Source organism: Hypanus sabinus, chromosome 6, assembly GCF_030144855.1.
Source record: "Hypanus sabinus isolate sHypSab1 chromosome 6, sHypSab1.hap1, whole genome shotgun sequence".
Taxonomy (NCBI): Eukaryota; Metazoa; Chordata; class Chondrichthyes; order Myliobatiformes; family Dasyatidae; genus Hypanus; species Hypanus sabinus.
Window position 1 is genome coordinate 128,522,849 of NC_082711.1, and position 26,702 is coordinate 128,549,550.

The 26,702-nt window shown below is 42.5% G+C and overlaps 1 protein-coding gene across 3 annotated transcripts in view; it reads right to left on the minus strand.

Annotated features, from left to right (window-relative positions):
* The window catches only part of rabep1 (rabaptin, RAB GTPase binding effector protein 1), a 139,841-nt gene that overhangs the window by 86,983 nt on the left and 26,156 nt on the right, over positions 1-26,702 (minus strand). For 2 of the 3 annotated variants that reach the window (XM_059972917.1, XM_059972915.1), the window contains exons 4-7: positions 22,884-23,044; positions 22,548-22,667; positions 18,145-18,283; positions 14,290-14,468 (exon numbers count right to left, since the gene is read on the minus strand). In XM_059972917.1, coding sequence (XP_059828900.1) covers positions 14,290-14,468; positions 18,145-18,283; positions 22,548-22,667; positions 22,884-23,044 — 599 coding nt within the window. The remainder of the gene's footprint in view (positions 1-14,289; positions 14,469-18,144; positions 18,284-22,547; positions 22,668-22,883; positions 23,045-26,702) is intronic. The other variant, XM_059972916.1, reaches the window with a different exon arrangement.

Below are 26,702 nucleotides of genomic sequence, written 5' to 3' on the forward strand. Positions count from 1 at the left end.
TCCAGTGGACAAAATGTGAGGATAGTAGGTAGATGCAACTGGGAGAGAATATGGGAAAGGAACAAAAATGGGAGGACTGGAGGTGGATTAGAAAGAGAGGAGAACATGGCGGGTAAGACTACCTGAAACTGGAAAAGTCAATGTTCATAGACTGGACTGTAGACAGAATAACTTGCTACTATAGCTACGTGCCCTTACTCAGAAAAAGGACACCTCATTCTAACTGGGCGTGTCAAAAACCAGGCAAACAGTGATAGGCAAAATAACTAAAAGTAAATGATGATGAACTTGTAATGTTGAGTCAGGAATACACTGCCAAAGGCAGATTCAGTGAGCTTGTACATTCTCCCCATGACAGGTTTGTGTGCTCCACATAGGTCGATTGGTCACATGGGTGATAATTGGACAGTTGGACTGAAAGGGCCTGTTACTGTACTGTATCTCGAAATTAATTAAAATGAATTAAAACAAAAGGACCCTGTGGGAAGCAAGAGAGGAGACTGCTGAGCCTTTGGCGATGATCATTGTATCAATAGGGACTGGAGAAGTACCAGAGGATTGGAAAGTTGCAAACTTTATTCCCTTATTCAAGAAAGGGTGTAGAGATAACCCAGGAAATTATAGACCAGTCTTACTTCAGTGGTGGGCAAGATGTTGGAGAAGATCCTGAGAGGCAGGATTTATGAGCATTTGGAGAGACACAATCCAATTAGGGATAGTCAGCATGACTTTGTCAAGGGCAAGTCGTGCTTTATGAAACCATGAGGTAATGTTACAGCTATACAAGACTTTAGTTAGACTCCACTTGGAGTACTGTGTTCAGTTCTGGTCACCTCATTACAAGATGGATGTGGATACTACAGAAAGGGTGCAGAGGAGACTTGCAAGGATGTTGCCTAGAATTGAGAGCATCCCTTCTGAGAATAGGTTGAGCCAACTTGGCCTTTACTCCTTGGAGTGACAGAGGATGAAAGGTGACCTGACAGAGGTGTATAAGATGATAAGAGGCATTGATTATATGGATAGTCAGAGGCGTTTTCCCAGGGCTCAAATGGCTAACATGAGGGGGCACAGTTTTAAGGTGCTTGGAAGTAGGTACAAGGAGGAGGTCAGCGGCAAGTTTTTTCACAGAGAATGGTGGGTGCGTGGAAAGCACTGTCAGTGAAGGTGGTAGAAACGGATATAATAGGGTCTTTTAAAATACTCTTAGATAGGTACATGGAGCTTAGAAAAATAGAGGGCTATGCAGTAGGAAAATTGTAGGCAGCTTCTAGTGTAGATTACACGGTCGACACAATATTATGAGCCAAAGGGCCTGTAACGTGCTGTAGATTTCTAAGCAGATCAAAGTACCAAGTAATTTTACACCAAGCAAATTTGTGCAGCAACATTAGGCACAGTAACTCCATATAGTTTAAAACGGATATGAAGTTCTTTAGGGATGGGCCATTAATTAAAGTTTAAATTGGGGCAAAGCCAAATTTATTAACATTGGGAGAGAGTGGTACACACAACATGGTATACATCAGAACAGTAAGAAACATTCAAAGCAGAAATAGCAAGAGTTTGAAGGTCAAGATGTTCCTTCAAGGGTAAAAGCTGGGGTAATAAGTATAGGCAATCCTAAATATCAAGGGACATTGAGAGATTGATAAAGAGAAAAAAAGCATACGAGAGGTACAGGCCTTTTCTACTCTAGAAATGCCTTCTGGAGTGGAAAAATTAGAGAGGGAAGTACTTAAAAAAGGAAATTAGGAAGGCAGAGTCACCAAAAGAAATCACTAGCAAGTGCCAGCAATACAAAGGCATTCTAGAAGTAAACAACAGAATTACCCATGGATTAAGGTCTATTAAGACAACAAAAGTAATTATGTGTGGAGCCAGATGATTTAGGTGAGGTTCTAAATGAATATTTTTCATTGGCACTCACAAAGGAAATAGACTTGCAGACAGCTAATTTAGTGAAAGGGTAGTGAAAGCTCCACTGCAAGTCTCCATAAATAAGACTATAAGCCCTTAAGACATCAGAGCAGAATTAAGCCATTTGGGCCATCGAGTCTGCTTCGCCATTTGATCAAAGATGATCCATTTCCCTCTCAACCCCATTCACCTGCCTTCTCTCTGTAACCTTTCTCACCCTGACTTACCAAGAATCTATCAACTTCTGCCATAAGTACATCCAAAGACCTGGCCTCTAAAGCCACCTGTGGCAACTATTTCCACAGATTCACCAGTCTGGCTACAGAAATTTCTCCTCATCCAAATCATTGACATATAAAGTAAAAGGCAGTCCCAACATCGAATCCCATGGAACACCTCTAGCCACTGGCTGCCAATTAGAAAAGGCTCCATTTATTCCCACTCTATGATTCCTAACAATCAGCCAATGCTCTATTCATGTTGGTAACCTTCCTGTAACACCATGGGCTCTCATCTTGCTAAGCAGCCTCATTTGTGACACCTTGTCAAAGGCCTTCTGAAAACCCAAATACATAACATCAATTCTCATTTATCTATTCTGCTTGTTACTTCTTCAAAGAATTCCAACAGATTTGTCAGGTAAGATTTTCCCTTAGGGGAACCATGCTGACTTTGGCCTATTTTGACCACTGCTACTCTTCCTTCCACAATGCTTACAAAGTGCTCCTCCATCCGCCGCTTGGGAAGTCTGATCACTCCTCCATCCTGCTTCTGCCCGTGTACAGGCAAGCTAAAGATGAGGCCATAGCTAAAACTGTCCTCTGTTGGTCCAACCCTTCTCCATACAAGACTGCTTTGATGATGTTAACTGGAATGCCTTTTGTGATGAGGATGTCTCTGAGTTCACGGAAGGGGTCACGTGCTTCATCCAGAAGTGCATCGAGGCTGTTGCCCCCTCCCCAAAAATCAGTCATGGTCTATCCAAACTGGAAACCTTGGATCAACAATTCTATGCGTACTGCATGAGACAGAACTTTCGCCGCCAGTAACCACCAGGAACTCAAGAAATGCAGCTAAGTCATCAAGGCAGTGAAACGACAACACAAGGACAAGAGCCAGAAACAACTCTCCACCAACAACACACACAGTTTGTGGCAAGGTCTGTACACCATCACAAACCTCAAAGCTAAATTGCTGCCTCTCTCCCAGATGAGAGAAATCTTTAACACTCGGTTCAATTTTGGCAACACTGAGCCCCCGAGGAGAGCCAGCGCTGTGACCTGAGGCTGATGTACACAGGTCTTTCCAATGAGTGGACAGCTGCAAGGCTGCTGGACCAGACAGCATCCCAGGGCCGTTACTCAGGACGTGTGTGACACAGCAGGTAGGTGAGTTTGCAGACATTTTTAATCTCTCCCTCTCCCAGTGTAGAGTGCCCTCCTGCTTCAAAACATTCACCATTGTCCCTGTACCTAAAAAGACCAAGATAACATGTCTGAATGATTTGTTTCCTGTCACACTCACCTTAATAATAAGCAAATGCTTTGAGGCACTGTTCAAGGACTATATCTGCAGCACGCTACCACCCACACTGGACCCCCTACAATTCGCCTACCAACAAAACCAATCGACAGATGACACAATAGCCACAGATCTACACACCATCCTTACGCACCTGGAGAAGAAGGATGTTCATATGAGAATGTTGTTCTTGGGCTACAGTTCTCACAAGGCTCGACAAGAAGCTCAGAGACCTCAGCCTTCACCCTACCTTGTGTAGCTGGATCCTGGTCTTCCTGTCAGATCGTTGGCAGGACGTAAGAGTGGGCTCCCTCACCTCTGCCAATCTGACCCTCAACGTAGGAGCACACCCCCCCGCGGGCTGTGTCCTAAGCCCCCTCCTTTACTCTCTGTACATCCATGACTGTGTCACCACACATTGCTCCAATCTGCTAATTAAATTTGCAGATGATACTACACTGATTTGACTAATCTCAAATAATAATGATGCAGCCTGTACAGAAGTCATCACCCTGACACAGTGGTATCAAGAAAACAACCACTCCCTCATGTCGCAAAAATAAAGGAGCTGGTTGTGGACTACAGGAGGAATGGTGACAGTTTTTATTGACAAAGGATCTAGGGTTGAGAGGGTGAACAGCTTCAAGTTCCTTGGTATGCACATCACCAAGGGCCTCATTTGGTCTGTACACGCCAGCTGTGTGGTAAAAAATGCACAACTCCTCTTTCACCTCAGACGGTTGAGCCCCCAAATCCTAAGGACTTTCTACAGGGGCACAATTGAGAGCATCCTGAGTGGCTGCATCACCACCTGGTATGGGAACTGTACCTCCCTTAATCGCAGGACTCTGCGGAGAGTGATGTGGACAGCCCAGCGCATCTGTGGATGTGAATTACCTGCTATTCAGGACACTTCCAGCAACAGGTGCGTAAAAAGGGCCTAAGGATCATTGGGGACCCGAGTCACCCCAACCACAAACTGTTCCAGCTGCTACCATCTGGGAAATGGTACCTCAGCAGTAAAGCCAGGAGCAACAAGCTCCAGGACAGCTTCTGCCACCAGGCCATCAGACTGATTAATTCAAGCTGACACAATTGTATTTATAAGTTATATCGACTGTTCAGCTTTACATCTTATTGTACATACTATTTATTACAAATTAAAATAATTTGCACATTGCATATTCAGATGGAGAACAAAAGATTTTTATTCCTCATGTGAAGGATGTAAGAAATTAAGTCAATTCAATTTTAACATGCGTCTCCAACTACTCCAAAACTTCATCCTTAATTATCATTTCCAACATCTTTCCAACCATTGGGGTTAGGCTGACTAGCCTATAATTTTGTTTCTTCTGCCTCTCTCCCTTCTTGGAAAGCAGAGTGACATTTGAAATTTTCCAGTTCTCAAGAACGATGCCAGAATCCAGTGATTCTTGAAAAGTCACTATGAATGCCTTCTCAATCTCTTCAGCTATCTCTTTCAAAATCCTGGGTTGGAGTCCATCTGGTCCAGTTGACTTATGTACTTTCAGCTTCTCAACACATCTCCCTAGTAATAGCAACTGCACTCACTACTGCCCCTGACACCCTCAAACTTCCAGCATACCTCTGGTGTCTTCCACAGTGAAGACCAATGCAAAATACTTATACCTGCTTATATCATCTACACCTGCTGAACCGTGTCTACGCCCACCTGGACAAGCCGGCGAGCACTGTGAGGGTCATGTTTTTTGACTTCTCCAGTGCGTTCAACACCATCCGCCCTGCTCTGCTGGGTGAGAAGCTGACAGTGATGCTGGTGGATGCTTCCCTGGTGTCATGGATTATTGATTACCTGACTGGCAGACCTCAGTACGTGCATTTGCAACACTGTGTGTCAGACAGAGTGGTCAGCAGCACTGGGGCTCCACAGGGGACTGTCCTGTCTCCCTTTCTCTTTACCATCTACACCTCGGACTTCAACTACAACACAGAGTCTTGCCATCTTCAGAAGTTTTCTGATGACTCTGCCATAGTTGGATGTATTAGCAAGGGAGATTAGGCTGAGTACAGGGCTACAGTGGGAAACTTTTTCACATGGTGCAAGCAGAATCATCTGCAGCTTAATATGAAAAAGACTAAGGAGCTGGTGGTGGACCTGAAGAGGGATAAGGCAACGGTGACCCCCGTTTCCATCCAAGGGGTCAGTGTGGACATGGTGGAGGATTACAAATACCTGGGGATACGAATGGACAATAAACTGGTCTGGTCAAAGAACACTGAGGCTGTCTACAAGAAGGGTCAGAGCCGTCTCTATTTCCTGAGGAGACTGAGGTCTTTTAACATCTGCCGGACGATGCTGAGGATGTTCTACGAGTCTGTGGTGGCCAGTGCTATCATGTTTGCTGTTGTGTGCTAGGGCAGCAGGCTGAGGGTAGCAGACACCAACAGAATCAACAAACTCATTCGTAAGGCCAGTGATGTTGTGGGGGTGGAACTGAACTCTCTGACGGTGGTGTCTGAAAAGAGGATGCTGTCCAAGTTACATGCCATCTTGGACAATGTCTCCCATCCACTCCATAATGTACTGGTCAGGCACAGGAGTACATTCAGCCAGAGACTCATTCCACCGAGATGCAACGCTGAGCATCATAGGAAGTCATTCCTACCTGTGGACATCAAACTTTACAACTCCTCCCTCGGAGTGTCACACACCCTGAGTCAATAGGCGGGTCCTGGACTTATTTTTTCCACTTGGCATGATTAACTTATTATTATTTAATTATTTATGGTTTTATATTGCTATATTTCTTCACTATTCTTGGTGCAGCTGTAACGAAACCCAATTTCCCTCGGGATCAATAAAGTATGTCTGTCTGTCTGTTATTCAGTTCATCTGCCATTCCCTGTCCCTCATTACCTCTCCAACATAATTGTCTAGCAATTCGATGTCTACACTTGCCTCTTTATAGATCCGAAAATACTTTCGTATCCTCTGACATCTGGCTGGCGTACATTTATATTTCATCTTTTCCCTACTTATGGCTCTTTTAATTGCCTTTTGTTGGTCCTTAAAAGCTTCTCAATCCTCTAACTTCACGCTAATTTTTTCTCTATTATCTATTTTTACCTTTTATGTTGGCTTTGACTTCCCTTGTCAGCCATGGTTTGTCATCTTGCCTTTCGAATACTACTACTTCTTTGGGATATATCTATCCTGCACTTGTGAATTGTTCCCAGAAACTCCAGCCATTACTGCTCTGCTGTCATCCCTGCTAGTGTCCCCTTCCAATCAACTTTGGCCAGCTCCACCCTCATGCTTCTGTAATTCCCTTTACTCCACTGTAGTACTGATACATTTGACTTTAGCTTCTCCCTCTCAAATTGCAGGGCGAGTGCTATCATATTAAGTTCCCTAATCAAATCAGTTCATTGCATAACAGCAATCCAGAACAGCTGATACCTAGTGGGCTCAACCACAAGCTGCTTTAAAAAGGCATCTCATAGACATTCTACACATTCTCTCTTGGGATCCAAAAATCAGCACCAACCTGATTTTCTTCAATCTATCTGCATATTGAGATTCATTATGACCATCATAACATTGTCCTTTGTCATGCATTTTCTATCTCCCACTGTAATTTATAGCCCAGATCCTGGGTACTGTTTGGAGGCCTGTATGTAACTCCATCAGGATCTTTTTATCCTTCCAGTTCCTTAGCTCTACCCATGATTCTACATCTTCCAGTCCTATGTCACCTCTTTCCATGATTTGATTCCATTTTTTTTATATCAACAGTGCCACTCCACCCCCTCTGCATACCTGCCTGTCTTTTCAATACAATGTGCCTCCTTAGATGTTAAGCTCCTAACTACGTATCTGCTGATCTCTAACTGTGCTATGGGGTCATCTACCTTATTCCATATACTGCATGCATTCAAATACAACACCTTCAGTGTTGTATTCATCACCTTTTCAATTTTGTCCCCCATTACACTGCAAATCACTCTACTGACTTCAATGTTGCCTTATTGTCTGCCTATCCTTCCATATAGGATCACTGTACACCTCCTCTGCTTCTATTCCAACTGCCTCATCTTCAGCCCTCACTCAGAATCAGGTTTAATATGTCGTGAAATTTGTTGCCTTTGTAGCAGCACAGTACAAAAAATAGATGAAAAAATGTGAATTACAGAAAGCATATATACACACAAGTTAAACTAACTTAACGAGTTGGGGATTTGGGGGTTAAGGAGCCTGCTCCATTTTCGTTTTTTTTGTGGGGAGGTAGGATCTGGGGGTTGATGATCACGCTGCCTTTCTTTTCTTTCTTGGCTTCATGGTTACCCAGAGAACTGAAGAATTTCAGGAGTTGTTTACTTTGATAATAAGTGAATTTCAAGTCAAGTCAAGTCACTTTTATTGTCATTTCGACCATAACTGCTATGTAAGTACATAGTAAAAATAAGACTGTTTTTCAGGATCATGGTGTTACATGAAACAGTACAAAAACTAGACTGAACTACGTAAGACAACACAAAAACTACTCTAGACTACAGACCTACCCAGGACTGCATAAAGTGCACAAAACAGTGCAGGCATTACAATAAATAATAAACAGAACAATAGGGCAATAAGGTGTCAGTCTAGGCTCTGGGCATTAAGGATTCTGATAGCTTGGGGGAAGAAACTGTTACGTTGTCTGGTCGTGAAAGCCCGAATGCTTCAGTGCCTTTTCCCAGATGGCAGGAGGGAGAAGAGTTTGTATGAGGGGTGCGTGGGGTCCTTCATAATGCTGTTTGCTTTGCTGATGCAGCGTGTAGTGTAAATGTCTGTGATGGCCGGAAGAGAGACCCCGATGATCTTCTCAGCAGACCTCACTATCCGCTGCAGGGTCTTGTGATCCGAGATGGTGCAACTTCCAAACTAGGCAGTGATGCAGCTGCTCGGGATGCTCTCAATACAACCCCTGTAGAATATGATGAGGATGGGGGTGGGAGATGGACTTTCCTCAGCCTTCACAGAAAGTAGAAACGCTGCTGGGCTTTCTTTGCTATGGAGCTGGTGTCAAGGGACCAGGTGAGATTCTCCGCCAAGTGAACACCAAGAAATCTTAACGATCTCTACCGAGGAACCATCGATGTTCAGTTGGGAGTGGTCACTCCATGCCTTCCTGAAGTCAACAACCATCTCTTTTGTTTTGTTCACATTAAGAGACAGGTTGTTGGCTCCGCACCAGTCCGTTAGCCACTGCACCTCCTCTCTGTAAGCTGACTCGTCGTTCTTGCTGATGAGACCCACCACAGTCGTGTCATTGGCAAACTTGATGATGTGGTTCTAGCTGTGTGTTGCAGCACAGTCATGGGCCAGCAGAGTGAACAGCAGTGGACTGAGCACACTGCCCTGGGGGGGTCCCCCTGTGCTCAGTGTGATGGTGTTGGAGGTGCTGCTCCCGATCCGGACTGACTGAGGTCTCCCAGTCAGGAAGTCTAGGATCCAATTGCAAAGGGAGGTGTTCAGGCCCAGTAGGCTCAGCTTTCCAATCAGTTTCTGAGGGATGATTGTGTTGAATGCTGAACTGAAGTCTATGAACAGCATCCAAACGTATGTAAGTAATGCAAAAATAGAGATAAAAACATAGCGAGCTGGTGTTCATGGGTTCAATGTCCATTCAGAAATCTGATAGCAGAGGAGAAGCTGCTGCTCCTGAATCATTGAAGTTTGTGCTTTCAGGCTCCCATACCTCCATCCTGATGGTATCAATGAGCACCAGTCATGTCCTGAGTGACAGGAGATCTTAATAATGGATGCTGCCTTTTTGAGGCAAGTCTGTTTGAAGATGTCCTGGATACTATGGAGGCTAGTACCCATGATGGAGCTGACTAAATTTACAACTCCCTGCAGTTTATTTTGATCCTATGCAGTAGCCTCCAACCTCATTCAGAAATGGATTCAAAACTAGCTTTGTAACAGGAGACAGAGGGCGATGGTGGAGCAGCACACACAAAATGTTGGAGAAACTCAGCAAGCCTGAAAGGATCTATGGAAAAGAGTGAACAGCTGATGTTTTGGGCCAAAACCCTTCATCAGGATTGGAAAGGAAAGAAAGAAGTCTGAATAAGGTGGAGGGGGAGAGGAGAAAGAACAAGGTAGCAGGTGAAACCGGGAGAGGGTGAGGTAAAGAACTGTAAAGTTGATTGATGAAAGAGAAAAAGGGCTGGAGAAGGAGGAGTCTGATAGAGGTCAGAAGACCATGGAAGAAAGGGTAGAGGGCGGAACACCAAATGGAGGTGATGGGCAGGCAAGGGGAAAAGGCGAGAGAGGGAAACAGGAATAATGATAAGAGGTTGCTTTTGTGATTTGATGCCCATGATCAATGCTAGGACCCTTGTTTCCAAACAGAAGTTGGTATAGCTGTTGATAGTGTGGAAGATAGTGACAGCTAGACTTTAATACACAAATGCACTTTGCGAGCACCAGTGAGGTAAGACACATACAACGGGACCGAGGAGTACCAAGTCCACAGATCCTTGAATTTGTCAACTCAGGTAGGTAACATGGTTAGGAAGACGTACAGGACACTGGCCTTCATTAGTTGAGCACTGAATACAGGTGTCCCTACTCTACAATTTTATAAACTTGGTCAAATCTCAGTGAGAGTACTGTGTGCAATTCTGGTCAAGGTATAGGAGGAAAGTGAAAAGGGTGCAGGGGAGATTCACCAGGGCATTAGCAGCAGACTAATCGATTCCAAGAGAGAGAGCTTCTCAAACATCAGGGAAAAGAGTTTAAAAGAAGGAGCATTTCGCAGGGCCAGGTGCATTAGCGGCGTATGACTCAATTTGTAATTCATTAGCAGGAGCAAATAAAAGCAGAGCAGGGTCAAAGCAGAGCGGCCATTGTGTGAGGGAACCAGTTTAAGAGTGGAAACTTGAGGCTTTGGCAAGAAGGCACAGGTAAATAGCAAATAAGGCTTTTGTAGTGGTTGAATAAAAAGTCACTAAATTACAGCTAATTAAATAACAGGATGATGCAGGATCAGGCAATGTGCTGTAGCTGCATGATGTGGGAAATGATGGACTCCATTGTGGTTCCTGGTGACCACATCTGCAGTAAGTGTTGGCTGCTCAAAGAATTCAGGTTCAGAGTTGATGACCTGGAATCTGAGCTTCAAACACTGTGACACATCAGGGAGGGGGAGAGTTACCTGGATTCCCTGTTTCAGAAGGCAGTCACACCCATTAGATTAGCTGCCTCAAATTTGGTCTGTGGTCAGGGTCAACAGGGTGTGGCTACAATGAGGTGGGTAGTGGGATCCAAGAGACAATGCTGGAGGAGACTCAGCTCTCAAGGTTGTCTAAGAGGTCTGAGATTCTTGCTCCTGTGTGGATGAGAGTGAGGGCTGTAGGAAGGATGAGCAATCTAACTGTGGTATCAAAGTTCAGGGAGTCATTCAAGAAGGGGGAAAGAAGAGAAAAGTAGTGATGATTGGGGATAGTATAGTCAGGAAATAGACGGAGTTCTCTGTTGCAACAATAAGAGTATTTAGAGGGCTATGTTGCCTGCCTGGTGCCCGGGTTCAGGACATCTCATCTGACCTACAGAGGAATTTGCAGTGGGAGGGGAAAGATCCAGTTCTCGTGGTCCATGTGGGTAGCAACAACATAGGTAGAATGAGGAGAGAGGTTCTGCTGAGGGAATTTAAGCAGCTAGGGACTAAATTAAAGAGCAGAACCAAAAAGGTGGTCATCTCTGGATTACTACTTGAGCGACATGCAAATTGGCATAGGGTCAAGAAGATTAAAGAAATAAATGCATGGCTCAAGGATTGGTGTAGAAGTGGGTTTGAATTCATGGGAAATTGGCAACAGTATTGGGGAAGGAAGGAGCTGTATCACTGGGACAGGTTCCACCTGAACCATGATGGGACTTGGATCCTAGTGAATTGGGGATAGGGCTTTAAACTAAATTGCAGGGGGGTGGGTTCAACAGATTGGAGAAGTATGGATAAAGTGAAAAAGAAAAGTGTGGATAAAGATGAAGGAAAAACAAAAGATAAAAAAAGAGAAAAATAACAGTGGAGTGAAGAAAAGTCAAGTGCAAAAGAGTAAACTATTACAAGATTTTAAAAGCACAACGAGTTAAGGGCACTTTATTTGAATGCCTGCAGTAATCAAAACAAGGTCAGTGAACTTGTGGCTCAAATCAGTATAAAGAGGTATGATTTAGTGACCATTGCAGACACATGGTTGCAGGGTGGAGAGGATTGGGAATTAAATATCCAAGGATCTCAGGTAATATGGAAAGACAGGCAGGAAGTTAAGGGAGGTGGGGTAGCATTCTTAAAGATGAGATCAGGGCGATTGTGAGAGATGATACAAGGTCTAAGGAGCAGAAAGTTGAACCCATCTGGGTAGAAATTAGGAATAATAAAGGGGGAAAAAATCACTGGTGGGAGTTGTCTAATGGCCACCAAATAATAACATGACAGTGGCACAGGCATAAACAGAGAAATAACTGAGACTGCAAGAATGGAACAGCAGTTACCATGGGGGACATTAACTTGCATGATTCCATGAATCAGATTTATGAAATCCTCCTCAAGAATGCATCTGTGATGTCTTTCTTGAACAGCATATTACTGAACCTACAAGGAAATGTGCCTTCTTAGATCTGGTCCTGTGCAATGAGATGGGTAAAATTAGTGATCTTGCAATTAAGGATCCTCTTGAAAAAAGTGATCACATTATGATTGAATTTATTATACAATGGAGGGTGGAATAGTTCAATCTAAAATTGTGTATTACTGCTAAACAATGGAGAATACAATGGGATGAGGGAGGATTTGGCTAGTGTAGACTGGGAACACAGGCTATATGGTGGGACGGCTGAGGAACAGTGGAAGACTTTCAAAGAGATTTTTCAGTGCTCAGCTAAAGTATATTCCAGTCAAAAGCAAGGAATGCCAAGGTGGGGAGAGCCAGCCTTGAGTAACTAAGGAAATAAAAGGAGGCATCAAACTAAAAGCTTGTGCATGCAAAGTCACCAAATGTAGTGGGAAACTGGAAGATTGAGAAAATTTAAAAAGCAACAACGTAGCACTAAGCGAGCAATACAGGGAATCTAGATTATGAAAAAATCTAGCACAAATTATAAAAATGGATAGTAAAAGTTTTTATACATAAAGCAGAAAAGGGTAGCTAAAGTTAATGTAGGTCCCTTGGAGGACAAGAAGGGGGAATTGATATTAGGCACTGGACCCACAACTGTTCACGATATACACAAACAATCTGGAAGAGGGGGCCGAGTGTAGTGTATCTAAATTTGCTGACGATACGAAATTGAGAGGAAAAGCTAATTGTGCAGAAGATACTGAGAGTCTGCAGAGAGATATAGATAGGTTAAGTGAGTGGGCAACGGTCTGGCAGATGGAATACAATGTTGATAAATGTGAGGTCATCCACCTTGAAAGGAAAAATGAAAGAACAGATATAAGAGCAGGGAGGTTATGTTGCAACTGTACAGGGTACTGGTGAGGCTGCACAGAGGTTTACCAGGTTGATTCCAGAGATGAGAGGGTTAGACTATAAGAGATTGAGTCGCCTGGGACTGTATTCGCTGGAATTCAGAAGAATGAGAGAAGATCTTATAGAAACATAAAATTATGAAAGGGATAGGTAAGAGAGATGCAAGAAAGTTGTTTCCACTGGTAGGTGACACAAGAACTAGTGGACGTAGCCTCAAGATTCAGGGGAGTAGATTTAAGAGGGAGAGAAGGAGGAACTACTTTTCCCAGAGTGGTGAATCTTTAGAATTCTGTGCCCAATGAAGCAGTAGAGGCTACCTCAGTAAATATATTTAAGACAAGGTTATATAGATTTTTGCATAGTTGGGGAATTAAGGGTTATGGGGAAAAGGCAGGTAGGTGGAGATGAGTCCATGGCTATATCAGCCATGATTCTATTGAATGGCAGAGCAGGTTCGACGGGCCAGCTGGCCTATTCCTGCTCCTATTTCTTATGTTCTTTATTGCTAGGATTGAAGAGTTTCAAGGACAGGCTGAAGAAGTTGCCTCTGTTCTTAGAGCAGAGGTTCAAGAGGAATATTTGATACAGGTGTATAAAATCATGTGATAGAGATCAGAAACATTTTTCCCCACATTAAAGGTAGCTGAAACTATAAGACATTGAGGCAATTGGCAAAGAGATTCAGAGGGCATTTTAGGGAAACTTTCTTCAGCCAGAGAATGGGGAGTACCTGAAATGCACTGCCTGAGAATCTAGATTCTAAACACCTCCTGAAGCTGTGTTGCTGACATTAACCACTCTTTCAGGCAGTGCATTTCAGGGTATTTGGTAAATATCTCTCTATAACTAAGTGATTCTAGATGAACACTTGAATCACTTGAGGATGGAGGGATATTGATCAAGTGCTGAGGGATAGGGTTAATACAAAATGGTGTCCACTGGTCATAGTGGACAAATTAAGCTGAATGCCCCAATTCCACGTAATAAAAGTCCGATTCATTTTAGACTGTGTTAGAACATTGCTTAAAGGTCGGAGACAATCCTGTATGCACAAATATAACTTCACTTCAAAAATCCAGTGTCCTACCTTTATCAGATGCAAATGACTTAAAGGGTGCTCTCAAAGTCAACTATGGAACAAATCTGTATTTGCTTTTCAACTTATTAAGAGAATGTAATAGAATTAATGAATTTTCAATGATTCTGCATTAGTTTACCAAATTGCAAAAGCAGATCTGCAAGTGAGCAATTTTGCAGCCCACCTGCAGAACTTTGCCTGCCTCGTTCCTTCTGTCACTGAAGTACAAATAAAATAATAGATTTTAAAGACTCTCATACTTGCTCCTTCTTTTTTAATTCTTCCACTTGTCGAAGCTGCTCAGAAGTGAGAATGTTCTCCATGCGCTGCATATCCCTCATCAGTAGCCTCTGGGACTCCAGGAACTGGTCATTGGCTCGTTGCCATGTGTGCTTCAGCTGGTTGTGTTGCTGTCTCTCTTGTTCCAAAAGATGACATACTGGTGGAAACATTTCAACACATCAACCTCACCAAACAAATTGCAGGTTCCCCGCAGATTTCAGAATCAAGTAAACTGTCATAAATTCAACTCAATCTGCTAGTTATTTAGTACCTGCCACGAAGTAGTAGCACATTCACTGCTTCTCACAGAAGCCTCAACAAGTTTGACACTGAGCCACAGAGTTATGAGTTAAACCAAAGACCTGGTCAGAGATGATTTTAAAGAAGCATCTTAATGGCAAGGGGAAGTGTCTGTGTGTGCATGCATGTGTGGTGGCAGGGGTAAAGAATGACTTAAGGAGAAATTCCAGAGTGTACACAGAAAGCATGATCTCTATGGTAGAGTGCTGCAATTCTGCAATTATTAAACAAGAATTATGAAAGAAATTGCAAGAGTGAAGATACTGCCAGCAAGATTTGGAAAATTTGAGAATAAGAGATGCAAGGATGGTCAGGACAGGATTGGAGTAATTAAATTTAAGATTAGGATTTCAGCAAAAGTTTAGTCAAGGATAGACAAAGAAGGGTGTAGTTGAGGAAACTGAACTATGCAGTTTCAGTGATGCTAGAATGCAGAATGGAAACTCCGATGAGGTCAAATATATATTTTAAGAGATGGAAATTGATAAATGAGATTGTAGCAGGGAGGTGAAACATTTTGGATCTTCCCAGTATCTGAGAAAAATTCTATGTCGAAAATAGTTGATCAGCAAAGCAGTAAAGCAATTTAGAATTAAGAAAGGATGGTGTGAAGCAAATATAGAATATCTTCAGTTCACATCTGTAATTCAAGAGATTTACAGATGACCTGAGGAATTCCAGCATTTATTGCTGTTTTATGCACCCAGGCTGAACTTGTCATCAAATTTGCCTCCAATTTCCACTCTGCCCTTAAATTCAGAGTCCATTTCTGCAACCTCCTTCCCCTTTCTCCATCTCTGCAGACAAAATGTCTATCAACATCTTTTATAAACCTACTGATTTCCATAATTATCTTGACTAAACCTCTATTTATTTTTAAATTTACAGGAGATGGTAGTTACTCCTTTCACTCAGTTCCTTCGTCTCCACTGCATCTGTTTCCAGGACAAGGCTTTCCTTTACAAGACATCAGAGATGCCTCCTTCCTTCAAAGAACAGGGTTTCCCTCCTTCTAAAATGATGCTGCCCTCACATGAATCTCCATTTCCCAGTTACCTGCATTCACCCCATCTTTCCACTGCCTTAACAGGGATAGAATTCATTTTGTCTTCAGCTACCACCCCATAAATCTCTGCATCTAACACATTCTCCAAAACTTATGCTATCTTCAAAAAGATCCTACCACCAAATACATCTTCACCTCTCCCCAACTTTCCAAAGGGATCGCTCCCTCTGTGAATCTCTTGTTCATTCGTCCCTCCCCACATATATCCCTACAAATATGCTGCACTTGTCCATTTATCTCCTCCCTCACCTCCATTCAGGACCCCAAACAGTCCTTCCACATCAGGCAACACTTCATTTGTGAATATGTTGGAGTCACTTATTGTATCAGATGCTCTTGATGCAGCCTCCTCTACGTTGGTGAGACCTGATGTAGATGGAGGGACTGGTTTGTCAACCACTTCTGTTCCATCCACCAAAAATGACACTTCCCAGTGGCCAACCATTTTAACTTCTATCCCCATTCTTGTTTCTGTTCCAACATCTCGATCCATGGCCTTTTCTGCCATGATGAGGCTACTCTCAGGGTGGAGCAACAACACCTCATTGTCTAGGTAGCATCTAACCTGTTGGAATGAATATCGATTTCTCCTTCTGGTAAAAAAAAAATGTTCCAACCCCCTTCTCCCTTTAATTTCCCAGTCTGGCCTTTTACCTCTTCCCATCTGCCTATCACCTTCCCCAGTCCCCCACCTTTCTCCCATGACCCACTCTCCTCTCCTATTAGATTCGTTCTTCTCCAGCCCTTTAACCTTTCCACGCACCTAGCTTCACCCAACACCTTCCAGCTAGTCCTCCTTCCTCTGCCCCCACCTTTTTATTCTGGCGCCTTGCCTCTTCCTTTCCAGTCCTGAAGGGTCTTGGCCCAAAACAGCATTTGTTTATTCATTTCCATAGATGCTGTTTGATATGCTGAGTTCCTCCAGCATTTTGTGTGTGTTGCTCTGGACTTCTAGCATCTACAGAATTCTCATTTAATATTTTGATTGCAGTTATAGAAGTTGCTGCCAATGGCCAGCAGTTAATAGGCAATAAGAAGAGGAAGGACAGATTGAGAAGAACGACAATAGATAGACATCTGTTAATACTAATATCCTAACATACATTTCCTCTTTACCCAGTCTACAATTATTCTGAACGTTTCAACTTTAACTGCTCCACTGGGTTGTGACTTTAGCTGCCAAGCATATCAACTTTGGAATTCTCTCCCAAAAACCCCACTTACACAACTGAGGAGTTTTTAAACCTGCACCTTTGCCCAAGCTTTTGGTCATCTGCACTAAAACAATGGTATGTATAATATATTAGAGGCCCATTAACCCACACCCCCATCCATGCCAACTGTAATGCCAATCTATGCTACTTTCATTTGCCCACATTAGACCTTTATCATTCAATACTTTTCCTATCCAAGTACATGTCCAAATACCTTTCAGAAGTGTAACCGGATCTGCCTCTACCACCTTCACTCTCTTAGCTATCCCCCTCAATTTATAACCGTCCATAAGGTCACCCTTCAGCTGCCTATATTCCAGTAAGAATAAGCAGAGTCTATCCATCTCTTCTTATAACTACAGTACTCCATTCCAGGAAACACCATATGGATTTCTTCTGCACTCTACTGCTATCATAGCCTTCTGGTATTGAGCCAACCAGAATTGTACTGAGCACTCCAAATGCATAACTACATAAGATGCCCAACCAACAAAGACAAGCATAGTATTCTTCACTACCCTTCCACTGACATAACCACTTTCAGCAAGTTATGGCCATAAAGTCCAAGGTTGCTTTTTTACATTAACACTGCTAAGGACTCTGCCATTTGCTCTCTATTTTCCTAGATAATGCTCCTGTGTTCCTCACTATACTGAAGAATACAAATACCAGTTACTCTAGGATTCAACCTAGTTATCAGTCACCATTGAAAACTTTTATTCTTAACCCTAACATGCCATTTAGATGGCATTAAAAGGGAGGGCTTGTTAAAACATTTAGACAAGGAATCTAAATTCAAAGACATGAAAAAAAATGTGCAGATCAAAGAAGGGACAGCCCAGGAAGATAGATGGCAGAGACTTGGGAAGGTTGAATTTAGCTGATTTTGGCTTGCTTCAAGCCCCGTTCCCCTACATTTGCCCTCACAACAGAGGAAAGCAACAAGCCACGAGGGCACTTTATCTCACTGCCAGGAAAGAGAATGTGGACAAAGCCTTGAGAATAGGTCAAGGGCTGGCAAAAGGCTTATAAACAGTGGTGCAGGGGGTAAATGGAAAATTAATTGTTGAGACATCCAAACACCATTAAACAAGAGCTGTAGCAATCATTCGGGCATTTAGTAAATTGGAACTATCTGTCAAATTTCCATTAATCATTCTTTACCTTAAACAGTATTGATGCTTTGTAACCGCTTTACATTTTATTTCACAGTTTATAGTTTGCAAATATAGTAGTTCTATTCTTCCTGTTACCTTCATGCAGTTCTTTACGTAATTTCTCTGCATCTTCCTGCAGCACACTTCTCTGAGTGTTGAGAACGGCGACATACATTTCCAAATCTGTCCTGCAGGACTTCTCTGTCTCGAGGTAATGATTCAGCTCTTTAACCTGCTGAACACATTAATTATCTTAACTGACTTCATACAGGGAAAAATATCCATTTAGTTTAACATCTCTCAGAAAATTCAGATAGAAAAATAAATCAGATCAACCTGTCCTCTTATAAAAGTCCAACTTGCATGCCGTTATCTACATACGGAAGAAATTATATTGTAATTTTATTATTAAGCCTTTTTTCAGGTAATTAGTGGAATACCACTGTTTGCTGCTGGGCTTTGCTGGAAGCTGCATTTCATAGCACAATTGCAGTTTAAGGATTTCCACAGGCCTAATTTTATCACCTATTTCTTTGCTGTGCTCTACCTACGGACTGAGCAGAAACTTGCCAAGATTCAACAATTCTACACCATGGAGTACAGACAGAGGAAGCCCATTCATTTGAATGGGTATTTTAGGGCTGTGAAACAGGATGGAAAGTAATAAATTAGTTTGAAACATTATTTTAGTGCTCTTGATCATGCTTTTGACATACCAAGAATAATCATTTCACTTTATATAGTTTCTAAAATTTAGAAATACTAATAAACCTTGCACCTCCACCAAGTGGCTGCTCAGAGCCTTATTGTGGACTAGCAGAGGCAGTCTTCCCAACCCAACAAAGGTAAGATCATGAGAATGCAGCATGTGGGTAACTCACTGATACAAACAAAAATCTCACTGACATGTACAATGTACGTGGAATTTGACTGTAAACAAGATGGACAGCGGAAGCCTGATTGCACACACCACCGGACTAGACCCGACTGGGAACACAAGAAGAGAGTATCCATCATATATGCTGGGAAAGCATTAGATCCTTTCCAAAGCACAAAGTTCTCATTCTAGTTGGACAGAGTAGATGCAGGGATGACTCTCTTCAGCCTTGACCCATCAATTAGAAATAGCACGTGACCTTCAGAAGTCAACGATAACTTATTTACTTTGTTGACATTGAGCATGAAGTTGTTATTTTAGCACCACTCAACCAGGAATGCTATCTTATTCCTGTATGCTGTCTCATCAACACCTAGGATTTAGCCAATAAATTACACAAATTGAAAAGGATCCAGGTCACTTGTAAGGCTGGAGCTGATTCGCACCATAACCAAGGAGGACTTCATTACAGAAAGGATGCAAGTGCTAGCGCATGGCAGTCATTGAAGTACTGGTTCTATAGATGCCCTTTGAAGCAGGTTGGAGCCTTAGGCTGCAGAGATAAGCAGTTGAAGATGTCACTGAATACACCAGCCAACTGGTCTGCACAGATCTTCAGCACTTGGCCAGCTCCGCAGTCCGGGTCAAGCACTTTTCATGGGTTCATCCACTTGAAGGATATTCTGATGCCAGCCTGAGCATTGAGATCACAGGGTTGTCAGAAGCTGTGGGGCTCATGTTGGAATGTCATTATTTTCCCTATCATAATATACGTAAAAGGCAATGATCTCATTCAGGAGAGATGCCTCATTATCACTTTTGCTTCCCCTTTTATGTCTTGTAGGAAGTGATAGTGTGTATAAGTCCTGACACAACTATCGAGCTCCTGTCTTTGATTCCAAATTGGTCCAGAACTGTCTCTTTGTGCCAATAATGGTCTTCTGTGATGGTGATTATGAACTTCCCACTTCCCACTATTCAGAACATTTACAAAGACAGGTAGGTAAAAAGGGTCTGAAGGATCACTGGGGACCCAAGTCACCCCAACCACAAACTGTTCCAGATGTTACATCCGGGAAACAGTACCACAGCATTAAAGCCAGGACCAACAGGCTCCGGGACAGCTTCTTCTACCAGGCCATCAGACTGATTAATTCATGCTGACACAATTGTATTTCTAAGCTATATTGACTGTTCTGTTGTATATCTTACTGTACATACTATTTATTACAAATTGTTTTAATTTGCACATTCAGACAGAGATGTAATGTAAAAGATTTTTACTCCCCACGTATGTCAAGGATGAAAGAAATAAAGTCAATTCAATTCTGGAAATCATACAACTCTGGATCGCTCTCCTAACCACCACAGATCTTCTGGCTGGGAAAGATGCAGAATGTTTTGTGGGTACACACTTGTCTCCATAGTATTTTTTATTAAGTCGGTGATAACTAAAGCACATCAATTCAGTTCTGCTGTCAAATCCTTGAACGTAGCCCAGTCCACTGATTCAAAGTAGTCCTATCCACTCCATAATGTACAGGTTAGGCACAGGAGTACATTCAGATAGAGATTCATTCCACTGAGATGTAACACTGAGCGTCATAGGAAGTCATTCCTGCCTGTGGCCATCAAACTTTACAACTCCTCCCTTGGAGTGTCAGACACCCTGAGCCAATAGGCTGGTCCTGGACTAATTTCCACTTGGCATTATTTACTTATTATTTAATTATTTATGGGTTTATATTGCTATATTTCTACACTATTCTTGGTTTGTGCGACTGTAACGAAGCCCAGTTTCCCTCGGGATCAATAAAGTATGTCCGTCTGTCTGTTTATTTTTGCTCCACTTGCTTCTTTAACCAGCTTTTTATAGTTCTCACCTTTAGTGTTGCGCTCTTCAATCTCTGCCTGTATGCAGGAAGGAGCAGCATAGCCAGGTGGTCAGATTTACCGAAGTGTGGTGAGGGATGTAGCATTAGTGTCTCTGATGGTGGGATAGCAGTGATTGAGCATGTTACTTAAAAAGGCAGTGCCTCATCATTAAGGATCCTCAGCATGTTGGGCATGCCCTCTTCTCTTTACTACCATCAGGGGAGGTACAGGAGCCTGATGAACCACATTCAATGCTTTAGGAACAGCTTCTTTCCCTCTGCCAAGAGATTTCTGAACAGTCCATGAATTCATGAGCATCATATTGCAATTCCTCTTTTACACTACTTACCTTTTATTATAACTTAGTAATTTGTTATGGCTTCATTGTGCAGGCAGTGTGGCGTGTGGCCCAGTGGTTAAGGCGTTGGTCTAGTAATCTGAAGGTCGTGAGTTCAAACCCCAGTCAAGGCAGCATGTTGTATCCTTGAGCAAGGCACTTACCACACATTGCTCCAGTCAACCCAACTGAAAATAGTTATCAGCAAAATGCTGGGGGGTTAATCTTGCGATAGACTGGCGTCCTATCCGGGGGTTGGAGGGAAGTCTATAAGGCTCTAGACAGACTGTACAGGCAGTTCCCAAGTTATGAATGTCCAACTTACAAACTGAGGAAGGAGAACACCGTCCGCCATTTTAAGTCGGATCACGACGCTGCCTGTCATTTTAAGTCGTTGCCGTTGACAGTGTTGAGTGTGTAACTTTGTATTTGGCTTAAATTTTTCTAAGCAAGATTCACCCTGACCCTCCCCTCCCTTTCTAGTCAGCAACACGCCCACTTGTCCCATTTAACTTGTCTCAGTGAGGTGGACTTTAGGACCCGGGGGAGCTCACTGCTGCTGAATCTGCAGTGTTTCTGTTCCGTTGACGGAAAACGATCATGATTGAAAATAAAGTGGAAATAATAAAGTGATTGGAAAGAGGTGAAATGCCATCGACCATTGGAAAAGCGTTAGGCTTTCGTCGGTCAACGATCGGAACAATTTTAATGGAGAATGTGGAAGGCCCTGCCCCGATGAAAGCAAGGCAGTGGTTTAATTATCGAAATACATATGTTTCTTAAGTGTCTTATAAAGGTAAAATATGTACTATATACTGACAAACGTTTGACTAACTGACGCTAAATAATACTGCATGTACCTGTTCCGACTTACAGACGGACTCAGGAACAGAACTCGTTTATAACCCAGGGACTGCCTGGACTGCCACCACAAAACAACATTTCATGACAAGCATCAGTAACAATATTCCTGATTCTGATGTTGAAGGTGACATCAAAACTTAACCACCAAGTGTTCTGGAGCAGCAAGAGGGTCAGAACTGCCACTTCTGAGCACTAACCACGAGCTGACTGTGAAGCAGATGTGGCTACTACTTCCTTTTCCTAGCACCACTCTCTGCCGAGTCTCCACTGATCGACTATAAGATTGCTAATGTATTTAAATAACTTAACTAGCCAATTGTTGCTACAGTATTTGAGATTTACAATTTTAAAAGTCTGAACATGAATATTCTACTGCTGGCTAAGTGTCACCTCTGGCACTTTTTAATCCTTCTTCATCTACTGACCCCTATTGCCATTTTGAAGGAGCTATAGACTTGCACCCCATGGTGTTTCAGTACATCAACACTCCTAAGGTCCATTCTTAAGTGGATCATAATATTCACTAATTCTGTTTTCAGAGCTCACCTTTGAGGCTTCTAATTCTTTAACCTTTTCTTCAGCTGTTGCCAGCTTTTCTTTGAGAGCTCCTATTTCCTTCTCCATGGGCATCACCACTGATCGCAACTTCTCAGCATCTTCCTGAGCCTAGGGTGAAAATGCAAGAAAGCAGGAATGACTGCCTAATAAAGTGTAAAAACAATTTGAAAGACAGAACTTTTCATACATTGGTTATTGACTTCATAATAGAGCTAATAGCAGTCACAATTTCCCATCATAGTTGATGCTCAGTATCACTGACCACCATAAAATCTTTCAAGATAGTTTCAAGATCCTTCACTGTGTACAAATCATCATACTCACTTTTTTCATTTCATTTTCTAGGTTGTTTTCTCCTTGCCCTTCAGACAAACGTCTCCTTAGATCAGTCAACTCACGTTCCACTGCTTCCTTATACTGTGCCCACTGTGAGCGTTCTTGCTCTAGACGGTGATGAAACTGAATCTCATAGTCTCTCAGCGTCTCTGTAGAAGTTTAGAACATACAATAAAAGGCTCCTGTTAGAATTTCCTTCTTTTTAAACAGGAAACAGAAATAGAAAGTGTTTTCAGTAAAGCCTTTTAAAAAATATACTTCAATAGTAGAAATAGATAAATTTAACATAATTAGTAACATGCCTGAAAAACTTACCCCATTACAGATTGAAGAATAAGCGTGCAAAAAGCCTTTGATGCAGTGGACCAAACAGCCCATGAGAAGTGGAGGAACAGACATGTACATCCTGTTTTTACATCCTCTTTTTACAATTTTTGTCCATTGTCTTTTCCATATGCAGAATTGTAGAAGTCCACCTCACCCATACCACCAATGGTGGTTATATGATTGGGTCACAGCTGCCAGGTTTGTATTGCTTAGCTTTAAAAAACACCGGTTTATAGTTGAAGTCATTGCAGTACTCCTAGGCTCTGGCAATATCCTCATACTTAGACAGGATTCAAACTGCTGATATGACATCATTCTCTGCCACCTTTATTTACTACATACAATCTTTGTTATTGTTCTGCCATTTCTAATACAAACCTGCATTTCATATATTTGGCTTATTTTATTTTACAGATACGGTATGGCAACAGGCCCTTCTGGCCCAATTACACCCACGAGTCTAACTAACCTACACATCTTTGGGATGTGGGAAGAATCCACAGCACCAGTAGGAACCCACCCAGAACAGAACATACAAACTGCTTACAGGCAATGATGTGAATTGCACCTGGGCCACAGGCACTGTAATAACGTAACGCTAACCACTACACTACCATGCCATTCTTCTTTCCCATTTTCCTAAGTATCCCATAGCTTCATTCCCAACCATAATTACATTCCCAACCTTCTGAATTTTGAGCTTGATTACTATTACTGCATTTCAACGTGGCAAGTTTTTGCAAACATCAAACATTCATTTACCATACACTAAATACACTCCAAACCAACCATACACAATTTCTCCAAAATCTCAAATGCTGAAGTCCTGCAACTCTCAGGCCACCACTTCCAGGCCAAACTGTTTCGGCCATCTTCACTATTGCCATTTGGTTAAACAGACAAGGCATAAAAAAGTCAATATCTTTTGTTATGCCTTGCCTGTTTAAGGGTCTGACTCAATGCCTCTGGTGTATCCAGTTCCGCTGCCTACATTGGTAGCATGTTCTACATATCAACTACTCTGTAAATTTATAGAATTAAACCAGGAATTAATGGGAGAATCATGGGAAGTGTAGTAGAACAGCAAGACCAAGGGGTCCAAGTATATAATTTCCTGAAAGCAGCAACATAACGTGGTGAATCTGAATGGCATGTTATCTTTGTGGGTCACAACAAAAGTTAAGACGTCATGTATTGGCGAGGACACATTTGTTGGGTGACCTTATGGGAGATATATAAACATCCTGACAAAGTGAATGATCAGTCTTTCTCCCAAGGTAGATTAGTCTAAATCAAGGCGGCAAAGTTTTAAGGTGAGAGGGGAAAGACTTAACAAGGATCTGAGGGGACTCTTATCAGAGGATGGTGAGTATATGGAACAAGCTGTGTAGATAGAAAGGTTTAGAGAAGTGTGGGCCAAACGCACTTAAATTGGGTTTGCCTGAGCAGGCAACTTGGTCAGCATGGATAAGTGGGGCCAAAGTGCCTGGCTTTGTGCAGTCTCATTGTGAACAGCTACCAATTCCTGCTGTATCCACCAGTTTTAATGTCCAGATCCGAAAGCTTCACATTTATTGCCACTCCTTTTGTCTGCAAAGTGATTGCCAATCAACATCAGCATATAATGCCTGACACACACATACCAATTAAATCTACTGCATGGCATCCTATCAAAAGCCTTCTAAAACCCAATCTTGTCTATTGATTCTCCCTCAAAAAAATAAATGTTCAACATGCTTTTCTTTTCATGAATCCAGAAAAATTTATTGGCCCAATTCTATTACTATTTTCTCATGTTCTGCACTTCCTAACGACTCGAGGCCATTCAGTCTGTTGAGGTTGGGTCAACTCTTAGGGCAAACATATTCCCCCTCTTAATTTCTTGTAATGGATTCTCCTACATGCCCGCTAACTACCTCTTGATTCTCCTACCAGCCATCTACAGCAGTCACAATGTAAATCAGTTAATATAGCACCAGCACACCATTAGTTTTCTGATGTCCACAAGACCATAAAACATAGGACCAGATTAGGCCAATCAAGTATGCTTTGCCATTTATACATAACTGATCTTTTTTCTTACTACCATTCTTCTGCTTTTTCTCCCCCATAACCTTTGATGTCTTTACTAATGAAGAACCTATGAACCTCTGTTTTAAATATACTCATTGACTTGGCTTCCACAGTTATCTATGCAATAAATTCCACAGATTCACTATCCTCTGCCTGAAGAAAGTGTTCCTCATCTCTGTTCTAAAGGGACATCCTTCCGCTCTACTGTTGTATCCTCTGGTCCTATTCTCCTACTAGTAAAAACATAACCCACACATCCACTCTATCTATGCCTTTCAATATTCCGTTGGTTTCAATGAGTTTAGGATTCTTCTAAACTCCAGCGAGTACAGACCCAGAGATGTCAAACACCCAATCAAATATCATGTTACCATCTGCACTGCCAGCAGCAGTGGTGGAAGCAGATACGATAGGGTCTTTTAAGAGCCTCTTAAATAGGTACTTGGAGCTTAGAAAGATAGAGGGCTATGTACTATGGAAACTCCAGGCAGGTAGGTTACATGGTCAGCACAACATTGTGGGCCAAAGGGCCTGTAATGTGCTGTAGATTTCTATGTTCTTAATAATAAATTATTGCATTTCAAGTCGTCACTTTTATTGTCATTTCGACCATAACTGCTGGTACAGTACATAGTAAAAATGAGACAATATTTTTCAGGACCATGGTGTTACATGACACAGAACAAAAACTAGAAGGAACTATGTAAAAAAAAAGAGAAAACTACACTAGACTACAGACCTACACAGGATTACATAAAGTGCACAAAAACAGTGCAGGCATTACAATAAATAATAAACAGGACAGTAGGGCAAGGTGTCAGTCCAGGCTTCGAGCATTGAGGAGTCTGATAGCTTGGGGGAAGAAACTGTTACATAGTCTGGTCGTGAGAACCAGAATGCTTTGGAGCCTTTTCCCAGACAGCAGGAGGAACAAGAGTCTGTATGAGGGGTGCATGGTGTCCTTCATAATGCTGTTTCCTGTGCTGATGCAGCGTGTAGTGTAAATGTCCATGATGGCGGGAAGAAAGACCTCGATCTTCTCAGCTGACCTCACTATCCGCTGCAGGGTCTTGCGATTCGAGATGCTGCAATTTCCAAACCAGGCAGTGATGTAGCTGCTCAGGATGCTCTCAATACAACCCCTGTAGAATGTGATGAGGATGGGGGTGGGAGATGGACTTTCCTCAGCCTTCGCAGAAAGTAGAGAGTCTGCTGGGCTTTCTTTGCTATGGAGCTGGTGTTGAGGGACCAGGTGAGATTCTCCGTCAGACGAACACCAAGCAATCTGGTGCTCTTTACGATCTCTACAGAGGAGCCGTCGATGTTCAGTGGGGAGTGGTCGCTCCGTGCCCTCCAGGTTGTTGGCCCTGCACCAGTCCGTTAGCCGCTGCACCTCCTCTCTGTAAG